This window comes from Acartia tonsa, chromosome 15, assembly GCF_053477335.1.
Source record: "Acartia tonsa isolate MP-2025a chromosome 15, ASM5347733v1, whole genome shotgun sequence".
Lineage (NCBI taxonomy): Eukaryota > Metazoa > Arthropoda > Copepoda > Calanoida > Acartiidae > Acartia > Acartia tonsa.
The window spans coordinates 8,443,060-8,455,999 of NC_137274.1; the positions used below are offsets into that span (position 1 = coordinate 8,443,060).

The 12,940-nt window shown below is 30.0% G+C and overlaps 2 protein-coding genes across 2 annotated transcripts in view; one reads left to right on the forward strand and one right to left on the reverse strand.

Moving 5' to 3' along the window:
- LOC145306744 (OCIA domain-containing protein 1-like) overlaps nt 1-12,940 on the reverse strand; it is a 369,294-nt gene that overhangs the window by 226,863 nt on the left and 129,491 nt on the right. The gene's annotated exons all lie outside the window — the stretch shown is intronic.
- LOC145307290 (uncharacterized) lies at nt 7,749-11,308 on the forward strand. The gene is made up of 7 exons (XM_080149654.1): nt 7,749-8,686; nt 8,959-9,121; nt 9,644-9,816; nt 10,093-10,179; nt 10,425-10,481; nt 10,754-10,821; nt 11,179-11,308. The coding sequence occupies exons 1-6, from the start codon at nt 7,757-7,759 to the stop codon at nt 10,790-10,792; spliced, it is 1,449 nt and encodes a 482-aa protein (XP_080005780.1). The 5' UTR covers nt 7,749-7,756; the 3' UTR covers nt 10,793-10,821; nt 11,179-11,308.

Genomic DNA, 12,940 nt, shown 5'->3' on the forward strand with positions numbered 1-12,940 from the left:
TTTGATGAGTCCAGTTTGCATTTTTCTAAGACCGAAAGCTTCATGTTGGTCATGCTGTGTCCAGGTAGATTAAAATGTTTTCCTGTTGGGTATTTGTCATGATCTGTGCTTCTGACATAACCAAGGTGTTGGCCAAACCTAACTTTTAGTTTAGCTTGTGTTTCACCGATGTATTGAACAAAATTACATGCAGCTTTGTCACAGGAAATGCAGTAAACCACATTTTTACTTTCACAGGTAACACTCTCTTGTAGGTTGATGTAAATTTTCTTGTTATTTGAGCTAACAACTTTTTTACCTTCTTGAATATAGCTACAGGTATTACATCTTGGTTGTTGGCATTTTTTGAGGCCAGGTAAAGATCTCTGTTTTCTTGATGGTAATTTTGTCTTTACAAGGCGTGCTCTTAAGCTAGCAGATCTTGGCTGTCTGTAAGCAACCATGGGAGGGTGGGGAAAAATTTCTTGTAGGCGTTGGTCATTCAATGTCATAAATTTCCATGCATCCTTAAGTATTTTTGACAGTGGGGGCAATGATGGATGGTAGGATACAACAAAGGGTATTCTGTTTTTCTTCTCCATCCAAAGCTGCGTCCAAATTAGTTTTAAATTTTGACCAATATTCTGGGTTGTCACACGTACTACAGGCCATGATGAAGTGAAGATGGCGGATCCGAGGGTGCTGAAAGAGTGTGGGTCAGCTGACCAATAGTGGGACGTGAAAAAATGTTAGCCAATGGGAGAGCTTATTTGTCGGGAGTACTTTGCGCCGGTAGAATGTTGCCAGACCGATAAATTATCAAAAAAAATTTTAGAGAGTGTCTTCACTATAAATTGTTCATTAAAGCGATTAGGTTACACATAACATAAATTTTGATTTTTTAATACATTTGTTTAATGTTTTATTTTCACTTTTTGTGTTAACAATTGACCGATACGTTAACACAAACACATTGCCAGGCCTAAATACGAGGTGCCCTCTGGCTACAGTGTCTTCCCTTTCCTCCAACTGCGGAGTGACCACGGGCAGTGGGGAGAGGGGAACTAGTTGAGAGAGAGGGGGAGGGTAGAACTGAGCTTAACACATGGGGTAGGGCGGGGAGAGCTTGCAAAATGCGTGTTCTCAGCCCGACTCTCTGAACTAAACTCCAAACTAAAAGTAGCTAATACTACGATACAATCCGTAATTGAAAACTACATAACCTCATGTAATTGATAAAGCTTCAACTAACATACAAAACAATTTATATCACATTTAAGATTTTGGCTATAGGTACCGCCCTTTTCGGTTAAAAAAGCCCATTTCCTAGAAGTTTTAAACATAACATATTTATAACATATTTTATTATTAACCTTATAAAAACAGGAACTCGGAGAGTTTTTAATCTATTTGGGGAGCAAAATGAGAGGAAAGGCAAATATGCTGATCCCCCCTTCCCTGATTAACCCTTAAAGGTCGGGGGTCCGGTTTTTTCAATTTTTCTCATTTTCTGTGTGTGAAAGATAAAGAGCCCATACTGCATGACTTTTAAGTATGGGAATGACACATAACTGAGAGATGGAATTTTTTTAATATCTTCATCCAGGATGCCAGCAAACCTGACAGGGTCATCCAGGTAAAGAGTAATTCAGGTTCCAGGTATGATCCTCCAGGTCTCCAGAAATCTTTGAAAGACTCCTGTGGCAATTTTTTACTTAGAGACCTCAAATTTTAAATTTAAGCTTTTCTTATATGTCTACATAACGTATTAAAATTTCATAAAGATCCGCCGCCGTTATTATTATAATATTTCTTTGAGCATGCTATAATGTGGGTTTCAAGTCAAAAGAAGAATTTAGTTGAATGTTATAGCCCTATTGTTTTAAGAGATATTAAAAAACACCTTTTATAAAATTAATCCATATTTTTATAGAGAATAAGAATATATAATTATTTTTTTTCATACTCCTAATGGTTGTTTCCCAAAATCGGAAAACGCAGTTTTATTTGAAACACCTTGTATATTTTCTGAAATGTTTGTTTAAGTTGATTTATCTATTTCATGGAAGCTTCAAATCAATTTTGATTTTAAAAAATTTTTGTAATAATTTAGAAAAAAAATTTCTTTGAATAGACATTATTTAGACAGACCCAGTGCTTTGTTTGCCATTAAAACTAAAACATGTATTTCTTATCATAGTTCATAACTGTTTTAATCTGGTGGAACTTTATAGTATTTGATGAAGAACATTCAAGCCTTTTCATAATGGGGGGTTGGGTGGTAAAAAATCTTAATAGTGGAAGTAAAAAGTAAAAGTAAAAGAAAAGCAAAGAATTTTTTTTTTAGAATTATTTATTTGGGGGGTATTTACCCCCTCCTAAATAGTTGGTGGCACTCCAAAGTTAGGGGTAAATTTTATATTGAGGTGGAGGTGGGTTGTTACAATAAAAAAGTTATATAAAATTTTGGCGGAGTAAACAACCATTTACTAAATTTTTATTTCTCTTTTGTTCTCTTCACTGCATTATTCCTTTTTATCTGTCTTATTCTCCATAAAAGTAAAAAATTAGAAGGCTTTTTCTTTAAAGATTTGCAAAGAAAATATTGTTTTAGATCAACTTTTAGCAGAATACTAAAAAAGAGTAATTAGTAAAAGATATAAACATAAGATATTGATAAATAATTCACATTTTCAGGAAGAACAGCTATACAATTTGTAGATAGTGAAAGGAGAGATATTCTGACCTTGATGTTATATCATGCGGCTCAAATTACTGAAATTGATGAAGGTAAGTGAATTCTTACAGTAAATTTCACAAAAAAAAAATAATTCTAGAATTCTAGGGAAATCATGTGAAGAGCTCTAGCAAATCATTATAATTTCTAGTTTCATTACCTAAAAAGTTTGTTTTTATCTAAAATAAAAAAAATTTCAAATCTAATTTAAATATTTGTAATATATGAGATCATCTGTTTTCAAACAGTAATTACCTGAAAAGTTTGTTTTTATCTAAAATAAAAAACTTTTCAAATCTAATTTAAATATTTGTAATGTATGAGATCATCTGTTTTCAAATAGTAATAACTAGTTTTGATATAATTTGTTTAGAGTTTTTATGAAGAAATATAAAGATTCATTTACCTAAGTTTTTAATGAATTTCATTAACAGTGATAAAATTTTTATCCATTTTTAAAGTTTCTAATCAAATTTCTGAATTAAACAGATCAAAATATGATAACACAGAAAACATTTTTAGAAATCCTCTGATAAAACTTAATGATGTTGCAAAGCTATGAATATTTTCGCTTATCATAAAACCTAAATATTTTTCATTCATGATATCAAATCTGTGTATTTCAGCAATTTATACAAAAGCAGAACCACATTTTTGAAATCATAGAAACTTGTTATTTTCTTCTTCTGTTTCTAAAACTAAACTGTGTGAGGCAGTAGCATTCTTAAACTGTCAAAATTTTATCTTTGTGAGAAGGAAAAAATTAGAGTCTGAATATCATTTGAGAGCCCTACATTTTACAAGTAGTAATTTTTCTAGAGTATTGTAATTGTACCAACTTTCAATTTCTCTGGGGAACATTAGGCCTTGACAAGATTTTTCTATTACTGGGCTGTCTCCTTCACATCCTCCCAGGCTAGGTTGGCACCCTCCAGCTTCTTCTCTATGTTTTTGTTGTGGCATAATACTAACATTCATCCTCAGCTTATGTCCCAGCCAGATCAAACACTTTTAATGTCTGGCCAGTATATTTTGCATATTCTTCTAAGACTCTTATTATGAAAACAATTAACTTTTTCATATCAGCAACATTATTCTTCCAGAATTCAGCACCATATAAAAGGGCACACATTCCACCCGAAGGCGTGTTAGGTTAGAAAAAAAAACCCGCGGAAACGGTTTACACAGGATATACTGGGAACTTATGGTGAGTTCAGAACATGCTTTCCCTAAATTGAATTAGTAGCTTCCCATAGTAGAAAATTTTAAAATTACTTTTTGTGATCAAATTTTACTTTTATTTTTAGACCACCTTCACCTAACCTGCTTTATTGTCTTATTTTGTCTTTCATGTATATCATGCTTACATTACAGTTGAAATGGCAGATATTGGAGCTTTCTAAAAAGATCTCTAACATTTTTCTAGCTCTAATACTTTTTGAGATATCTTATTTTAAAGTATTGCTGTAAAATCATCTTTTACACATAAAAAGTTGAAACATAGAATTAGTTTTTTTAGAGTATATTACATGTATCTTCATATAAATCTTTCTAATTTTGCTCCAAATTGACCAAATTGGATAGTTAAGGTGCCTAAAACTATTTACATTCAATGGACAATCCAAATACACACTTTTTAAGATTTTATAAGTCAACAGGAGAAGGCTAAAATGTAATATCAAAGAAACAAATGTAATTTAATTTTAATTAAATATTACTTTTAAGGCATTTTTGATAATGTAAAAGGTGTTTTAGGGTACAAGAAACTCATAATTAATTATGATTTATCATTTTTAAAAATCTCAGTACTAGTTTAAGGTACCTAATAGTGTATATTAACAAAAAAAATGTGGCCTAAGAATAGATTGTTTTTTTTTATTTTATGTGAGATCATTTATGAAAGTCTTTAAGTTACAATGTTTTCTTAGTTAAGTGGCAAAAACTAATTTTGTTTCATAAGGTTGTAAAAAATTTAAAAGGCCAATCAATTATTCTTAGAAAAAATTACTAGAATTAGTAGATTACATTTGGAAACTGCTAGGAAATGCTTAAAATTCTAACCAATTTTTTGTTTATTTTCAATGATTATGTCTATTTTTCTTAAGATATGTTTCTATTTGTTCAAAATATCATATGATTGTGTTTTATTGGCTTTCTAATTACAAAGTGACTACTTTGTACACCATAACTTATCTTAAAATCCTTGCTAAAACTGATTAATTTTCAATTTATTTTAAAAATAGGAATTTTTTTTTCCTTTAGCATTTTTAAAATTTACTTCAGCATGCTCCTATTGGCTTATATAGTCTTAAAATTTGGATTGTCCTTTGAATGTAGATAATTTTAGGCACCTTAACTGTCCAATTTGGTCAATTTGGAGCAATATTAGAGAGATTTACATGAAGATACTTGTAATTTTCTCTAAAATAACTAATTTTATATTTCAACTTTTGGCTGTGTAAAAGATGATTTTACAACAATACTTTGAAATATGATATCTCAAAAAGTATTAGAGCTAGAAAAATGTTAGAGACCTTTTTAGAAAGCTCCAATGTCTGTCATTTCAACTGTAAAATAGCCCTTATGATTTTACTATAAAAATTCACTAAAAAGTTAATTCTTTATAATATATCAACGAATTAACATTAACATGTTTGTGTTCTCTCACTTATTTTAAAAACATAAAAAATGGCTGTAAAGGGTTAAATGACAACAAATGTTTATGCAATACAACAAATTTATTTTTGTCACATATACAAATGCGTTATAAAATAAGATTATTCAAACTTATTTTTTAAAATAATTTTAAAAAGAATGTATCTTTTATGTGTATGGTTTTCATACTTTTCATTTTAATTAAATAAAAATTATTTAACTACATTGATAATAAGTCACTTTGTGAAAACACTCTTTTTTTGAAATGTTAGGAATTGAAATAAAACAAGTCTTCTTATTGGTTAGATTTCAGAATTATTTGTTTTATTGTAAATGTTAGATTTTTCAATGAAATTAATTGTTTTGGAAAAAAAAATTATTTCCAATGAACAGAGTAATATTTTTTTTATTGTATCAATATAAAGTGAATTATATAAAAATGTTCTGTAAGCCACAATATTACCCGAAGTAAAAAAAGAGCTTTTGCTCCGGTCAATATGATTACAGCAACACTAAAAATTAATTTTTAAATCCCCCAAAAAAAGTTTATTGGGGACTTAATTCAAATTTGGGCTCTGCAGTCTGATTCTATAGGTGTCCTAGTATATTTTTGACCTCCCATTCAAAAATAGGTTAAAAACAGTTTAAAAGATGACAAATATTGAATTAAATCAAAAAGATTTTGAAAACTTTTTGTTGGTAAACTGAATAATCAATGCATTAATAAGAACAAATGCACTGACTTGTGAAGAACTGAAGTCAAAATTAATAAAGAATGTGTAGTTTATTAAAATAGCATAACAATGCATATCAATATAAACTATTTAAGAAAAAAAACAAATTCTGCATTTATGTAAAAAAATATAACAAATTTAAAAATTTTCTTGTAAATCTTTAAAAGAATTCATTTTGATCTTAAAATTAAAAGCCTAACTCTATATAGGAGTGAGTGTGTTAAGTTTGGTGTAATGTGTGGGCCTGTGGGGGGGGGGGTAGTGGGGTGTTGTGGGGGCGGTTGTTAGTGTGTGTGATGAGAGAATGTTTGAGATGAAAGAAGAGACATTTCTAACTAAAATCACTAAATTTATGGTTGAAATTCTAGAGAAAAAAATATAGTTTGTATTGTTGCATAATATTACTTTTAAATGTTGCTTTTAAACCATGTTTCTTTAGTCATCATACTTACATTAATGAAAAGAAAATTGGTCAACAATTTTATAAAAGTAATGCAAGTTTTGTATTTAGTTTTAAACCAAGTTTAAAAACAAATTTTAAAATAGGACTATTACAACAATATTTGTAGAGTATTAATTTTGTTGCATATTTTTCCTTTTTTTGTGCAAAGATTTAAGCATCAAAATCCTGTGAAATTGATCTTCAAATCTAATAAAATTAATGGAATTTTAATGCATTATTCTATGAAAATTACTTAAGATATATTCAAATTGCTTCATGATCTCTTTAATACTATTTTTCTTAGGAAATTATACAAAGAACCTTACAGAGGAAGATATAATGAAGATAATAAGAAGAAATCCTGCAGAGAAAGCACAAATTATTAAATTTATGGTTCAACACATCCAAGCATGTGCCAAGTATAACCAACAATGTTTACATGTATTGATTGGGATACTTCAACAGAAAAGGCATGAAATTGGGCTTACATTTCAAGATGTATTCAGAATATTTCATACACATGAAGACCTTGATGGAATGAGAATGTCCTGTTTAAATGTAGCTATTCTTAATAAGGATTTCAAATTAGCATTAGATATGCTTGAGTGTGAAAAAATTCTTCATGGCCAAGATACTGAATCAGTCCTTCATTGTCTCAGAGGAAATACTCAAGAAGATCCTTTAAAGTTGGAACTAGTTGAAAAAATAAGAGGAGAATCCACTGGTAAATGTAATAACACAATTGAAGCAGTCAAAGCACAGTTGTCATTTTGCACCAAAAAAGATGGACAGAATGACACCTCTGAGAAAAGCTGTTTTGAGAAAATGAAGATTGTGTTCTCAGTTATCTTTCAGACACTACTTGTCTCAATCTTTCCCTACTTATGGGATTTCTTCTCAGATATCAAGGTGTATGATGCCTTTAAAGACTACAATTCTACAAATTCAAAGGCAGATATGGAATTATGGTGTAACAACTCTGTTGGTTCTATGGATTTAACTAAGGAATATGATATTGCTTCTGGGATGACTCTCTCCATTTTGATTCTGAATGGAATAATGTATGCTATTGGAATGGTTTTAGTTCCCACCACTCATGTTGACAACCTTATTGCAAAGGTTAATTCCTTTGAGTATCTGTATGAATATCATCTTGGAATATATTTTGGTAGAAAAACAACCTGGTTAGTTACTGCTTTCCTCTACATTATGAAAATTCCAGCAAAACTTCTGTGGCCTGTATTTCTACTGATGTCCTATCAACTTGAAAATCAAATCACAACTACCCCAACTAGGACAATCCAAACCAAATTCAAGACAGAAATCTTATGGAATATGGTGAAGGTGTTGGAGACGTCATTTGAAAACATAATTCAACTGACCATCCAACTTTGGGTTCTCCTTCCAATATTTGGTTGCATCTCTCAGAAATCATGGACAGATCTATTCTCTGCTGGCCTCAATGGAGTGTGGAGTATTATTAGTTTTGGAAGCTATGAATCAAACTCAGATGTGGAAACTTCTCTTGGAAAGATATTATTCACTGTGGTTATGCTAAGTTTAGGTCATGCCATGAAGAAACTTGAAAAGCCAGGACTTGGATTATTGAAAAAAATGAAGCTACTTGTTCTACTATTCCCCAGTGTTATGTTGCAGGTTGTTGCTAGAATATTAGTCATACAAAATTTGATGCTTATGACTGTTCCTGGCTGGTACAAATACACATGTTTCCTGTTATTTCACTTTCTATGTTTAATCATAGTAAAAGTTGTATTTGAGTCACGAAAAAAAGAGATGAAAGAGACATCATTGAACAGACAGAATATTTGGACTCTAGAATGGCTACAGAACCAAGTAAAATCACATAAGAGGAAGATTCAGATTATCATCAGCTGCTTATGTTCAAGTTTCCTTCAAGTGGACATTCATTACAACTCATCCACACTACACCTTCCAAAATACAAATTTTTATCAACCTGTTTTTTCTATATGTTGATATTCTTGGAAAACTGTATTATGACAGTATTACCTTTCATTGCACCTACCTTGTTTCCATCCCAAGATGAATTCAACTACAGCTCCTTCACCTCAGCAGCCATCTTTGTTAATCTGTCCTGGATTGTTGTTGTCATGATAGAGGTAAAACATGTATACAAAAACTTGCATTGATTCATTATCATTCATAAATTTTTCCGTTAGATTTTTTAAAACCTTTCTGAGAAGTTAATAATGAGTTATCTACTAGATTAAAAAGTAATAAAAAGGATCAAAGAGTTAATAAGGTTTAAACCAACAAAGTATAAATAATATGAACATTTCATAAAATTAGTTCATAATTTCATATTTTTTAAAATCATTACCAATAGTTAATATGATAAATTCTGTGAAAATAAGTAATTGAAAATGTTTAGGTTTGGTACTATTCAAAATTGCATGTCTGGCATGAAATTAATGGGCCTGTAAAAACTGAAGACAAGTGTGAGTTCTCATTCCTGTCAAGACTAGTTTGTTATGACAAAATTCAGACAATTACAATATCAGGATGTAGAAGGCCTAAATTTGAAGATTACTCAGGTTAGATCAGATTGAAAAGTGTTATAATACTTTTTTATGATAGTGGGAGGGGGATGGGAGAGGTTAGTTAATCTACTTAGTGCTTTGCCGAAAATCATTTTAAATTTTATATACTTTTGTCTAACAGATTACTTCTTTCTAAAATCCTACATTAAAAAACTAGCGGCTTTGCCCCTTTGAGGCCTCTAGGGGCACTTGAAGGGGGAAGTTGAATTAAAAACACATTTGTTTTAAATTTAGATTTTTATAAAAAAAATTAAAAATTTTTTTTTTTTTTTGGGGGGGGAACGGAGGGGGGGGGGGGGTTACAGGGGATATTTATCTTGTGAAGGTTGAGGTACTCTCTCGCAAAATAGTTTTAAACCTTCCTGGGACCTATGAGAAGCTACTCTGTTAAGGAGAACTTGATCAGTTCAGTGGTTAGCAAGATCCTTTGGTACAAACATAGACAGATAGACGGATAGACATCATTCTACTTTGTATTATAAATACTTTTAAATACTGATGGTATATTCTAAATAGGAATAACTCTGGAAAATACTTTGTGTGGAAGAACCCTTGAAGAAGTAGAGAAGGAGTTTGACAATTTCAAGTTTATTCATTCCAAAGTTGATGGAACCCAACCCATGGATGACTTGAAATCAGGACCAGAACAAATTGAAAACATGGATGAAAATGAGAAATTGTTGAAAAAAGTAAATAAACACTTTTCTTAAAAATAAAATTATTAGGAAAGGTCTTTAAAAAGTCATTTTTTAAACTTTGTACCTTAATGACAACCAGGATGCTGATGTTAAAATTCTCAATTGTGTCTAATAATCTAATTTCAATAGTCAGTTCTCTAGAGATCTCTATCTTTAACAAACATAAAATAAAACAGAAAAAAAGTTAGATAATGTTTTTGACCCTCCTCTCCTACTCTCCAACAAAACCTTTCTTCATACAAATATTAATTAAATTTCTTACTTCAGAGTGAAGAAGATCAAACTATTCCAAGTTACAGAGAAATGATTTCAAGTCATGAAAGTATCTCTGCTGATCTTGAAAATGAAAAAGAGGTAAGATTTGTTTTTCTGTTGGAATATAATTGGATTTTGAATGATTTATTTACTTACCAATTATTGAGAGAAAAAACCCTTGAACAAATGAAATTGTACAATAGATAAACTGTAACATTCCCCAATCTTTAGATTTAATTTTTTTGTAACATAAGTTAGAAATTGTTTATTTTGGTCAATAAAAAAGGCCAATGAAAAAGAAACCTGTTTAAAATAAGAGAAAATAAGAGTAAACTTTTATTCAGGGAGAAGACTTGATTGTTGTAGTTGACGAAATCCCAATGCAAATTATCACAACTGAGGTAATTATAATTTTAAGAATATTAAATCTACTTTTCCTTTCAATAAGGTCAGTGGTAACATAACACTGTTTCATTCCACAACATGCAATTTCTGGATAATATCTCCTGAAATAAACTTCTAAGCATGATTTGGCAATTCTGTTTCTTGTAATTTAATAAAATTTTTAAACAGATTACAAAACCAATAAATAAAAATATATTTGTTTATGACAACACAAATATATAAAGTTTGAAATGTTAAATAAGATTCTTAGAAATGTTTTTTTGTTTAGGCTATAGTTGAACCAACTCAGGAGAGCAGTGTGTGTTAAAAAAATGGAAGATAAAAACTTCATTGAAAGTAAGTCTCTATTTCTCAGCTGCACTTTGTACATAATTTTATAACAAATGAACTATATAATATTCTAGACTCAATATTAGTAGGTACATGTACATCTATCATTGAATGTGGAAAATTATTGTTTTCTAAACAAAATTATCTCAGAATGATTCAAGATTTTTTTATTTAATTGGTGTTTCTCTTCAACTAATAAGACTAGAAACAAAAAGATAATAAAAAGATTTCTTACAAATAATGTTCTGTCATTTTCTCCACTTCTGATGTTTATTTTAGACAACTTAAAAGTCTGAAACAAATTTTTTTCATGATAATATTTTATTCTTGGTCTGACTAATTTGATGATTATTTTACTTTCAGGTATTTGATTGATTTTAGAAGTTGGATGAATATGTAAAAAGAGGTATTTCAGCATATAGAGTAAATTCAAACTCAAAATTATTAAATTCTTCTATAAACTTTTGACAATATCATGTCCAACTTAATTTTTAACTTTTTTTTTACTTAATTGAAAGTTTATTACTTCTGCCCTATGCCATATCTTACATATATCTAGTAAAGTAACCTTCAACCCCACCCAAAGCACAAAACCCTTTTAATATTCTATACTTTTCTTGAAAGTCATATCTGACATACAATAGCCATTTTGATCATAGTTTTCATGAATAAAGTGAGGGGGGATTAAGGTGCTTTACTTGCAAATTAAGAGTTTTTGTCCAGATTTAGTTATTCAAAAAATATTGATAATCATTCAAAATCTAGGTATAAATGAATTACTTAGTACTTTTTTTATTTAATTGATGACTCAATTAAATATTAACTTGTTTGTCTCTAATGCATATGTAATTGAATTAATATTGAAAAATGATATTTAAATGACATGAAAAAATAATGACAATTTATTTAGTTAAAGGGAAACTTTAGAAGAATTAAAAAAATAACTTTTCTTAAATTTCAAATGTAGATAAACATTCCTTAAGTAGCAATATTTAGTAAAATCTAAATAAATATATTTTAGCAAGAGACAAACATTTCAATATTTCATGATTTTTATTGTGCTAATTATCTTTATATCCTTTTGTTTAATTGCTTATATTGCACTATTTTATATTTTATTGTTTAAACTTTTAAGCCTGTAAAAATGTCTCAACCATGACACTTTGGTTGAGCTTGACTTCCGAATTAGCGGGAAGTTCACGAGATCAGTTGGCGAACATACAAACCCCCAATACCAGGAACCATCAAGTTTCAACAGCAGGTTTGAATATAGATTTATTGATGAAATTATTTCAAAGACCTGAAATTACAAGATCAATTAATAAACAGAATAAAATATTATTCGTTATCTTAAAACTTTGAGCACTAAAAAAATCTTTTTCTTTTCTTATGGTTAAAGAATCTTTGGAAACTTTGGCTTTAAAGGAAAATTATTTGGTTTAATAAATCATTGTTAAATGCAACAATAAGGCACATAAAATTACTAAAACATATATTAATCATAATTAAGTTTCATGCTTAGCTGGCTAAAGCCTTTTTTAAAACTACATATAATCGTCCTATACACCATACTTCTTAATCAAATTAACAAATTCTACCTGAAGCTCTTATGGTTTCAAATCCCTGATATACTAGGGTCGTTCACACTCAATGAGACCAATGATAGGCCCAATTTTGTTCTCCGAAATCTTCACACTCTCATATCTCATTCAAAAGTAAAGAACGTGCGCATCCAAAATAAACAAACACTCTATGCCGCGCCACATTATGAAAGGAAAGCCCTAAAAGACGACATTTGCGCTTTGATTTTGGTTTAATGATAAGGAATTTAATTTCGAACTTGATAAACACAAAGCTTCCTCGAAAAGAGGTTAAGACACACCCCCCGTTTGAAAGTCAAATTAACTTCCTTAACGAGATTCAAGGTTTTTTTCGCGCTGAGCACTAGCAACATTTCTCACTAAACTCAACTCACCATAATCACATGAGAATGGCCACATCCCGAAAACGTGACAATTTTGCTCCTAACTAAATGAAACCCCGTGAAATGCATACACAATATTATACTCCTCACTAGGACTCATAATACCTCACATTTTAGGATAGAAGGATGGGGATTGGTTTG

Excerpts from the sequence above, each read along its gene's own strand:
- LOC145307290 (XM_080149654.1), top strand. The coding sequence starts at position 7,757 with ATGAAAATTCCAGCAAAACTTCTGTGGCCTGTATTTCTACTGATGTCC. Across the intron at positions 10,180-10,424 it reads ATCTTGAAAATGAAAAAGAG|GGAGAAGACTTGATTGTTGT; the intron begins GTAAGATTTGTT and ends ACTTTTATTCAG. Across the intron at positions 10,482-10,753 it reads TGCAAATTATCACAACTGAG|GCTATAGTTGAACCAACTCA; the intron begins GTAATTATAATT and ends TTTTTTGTTTAG.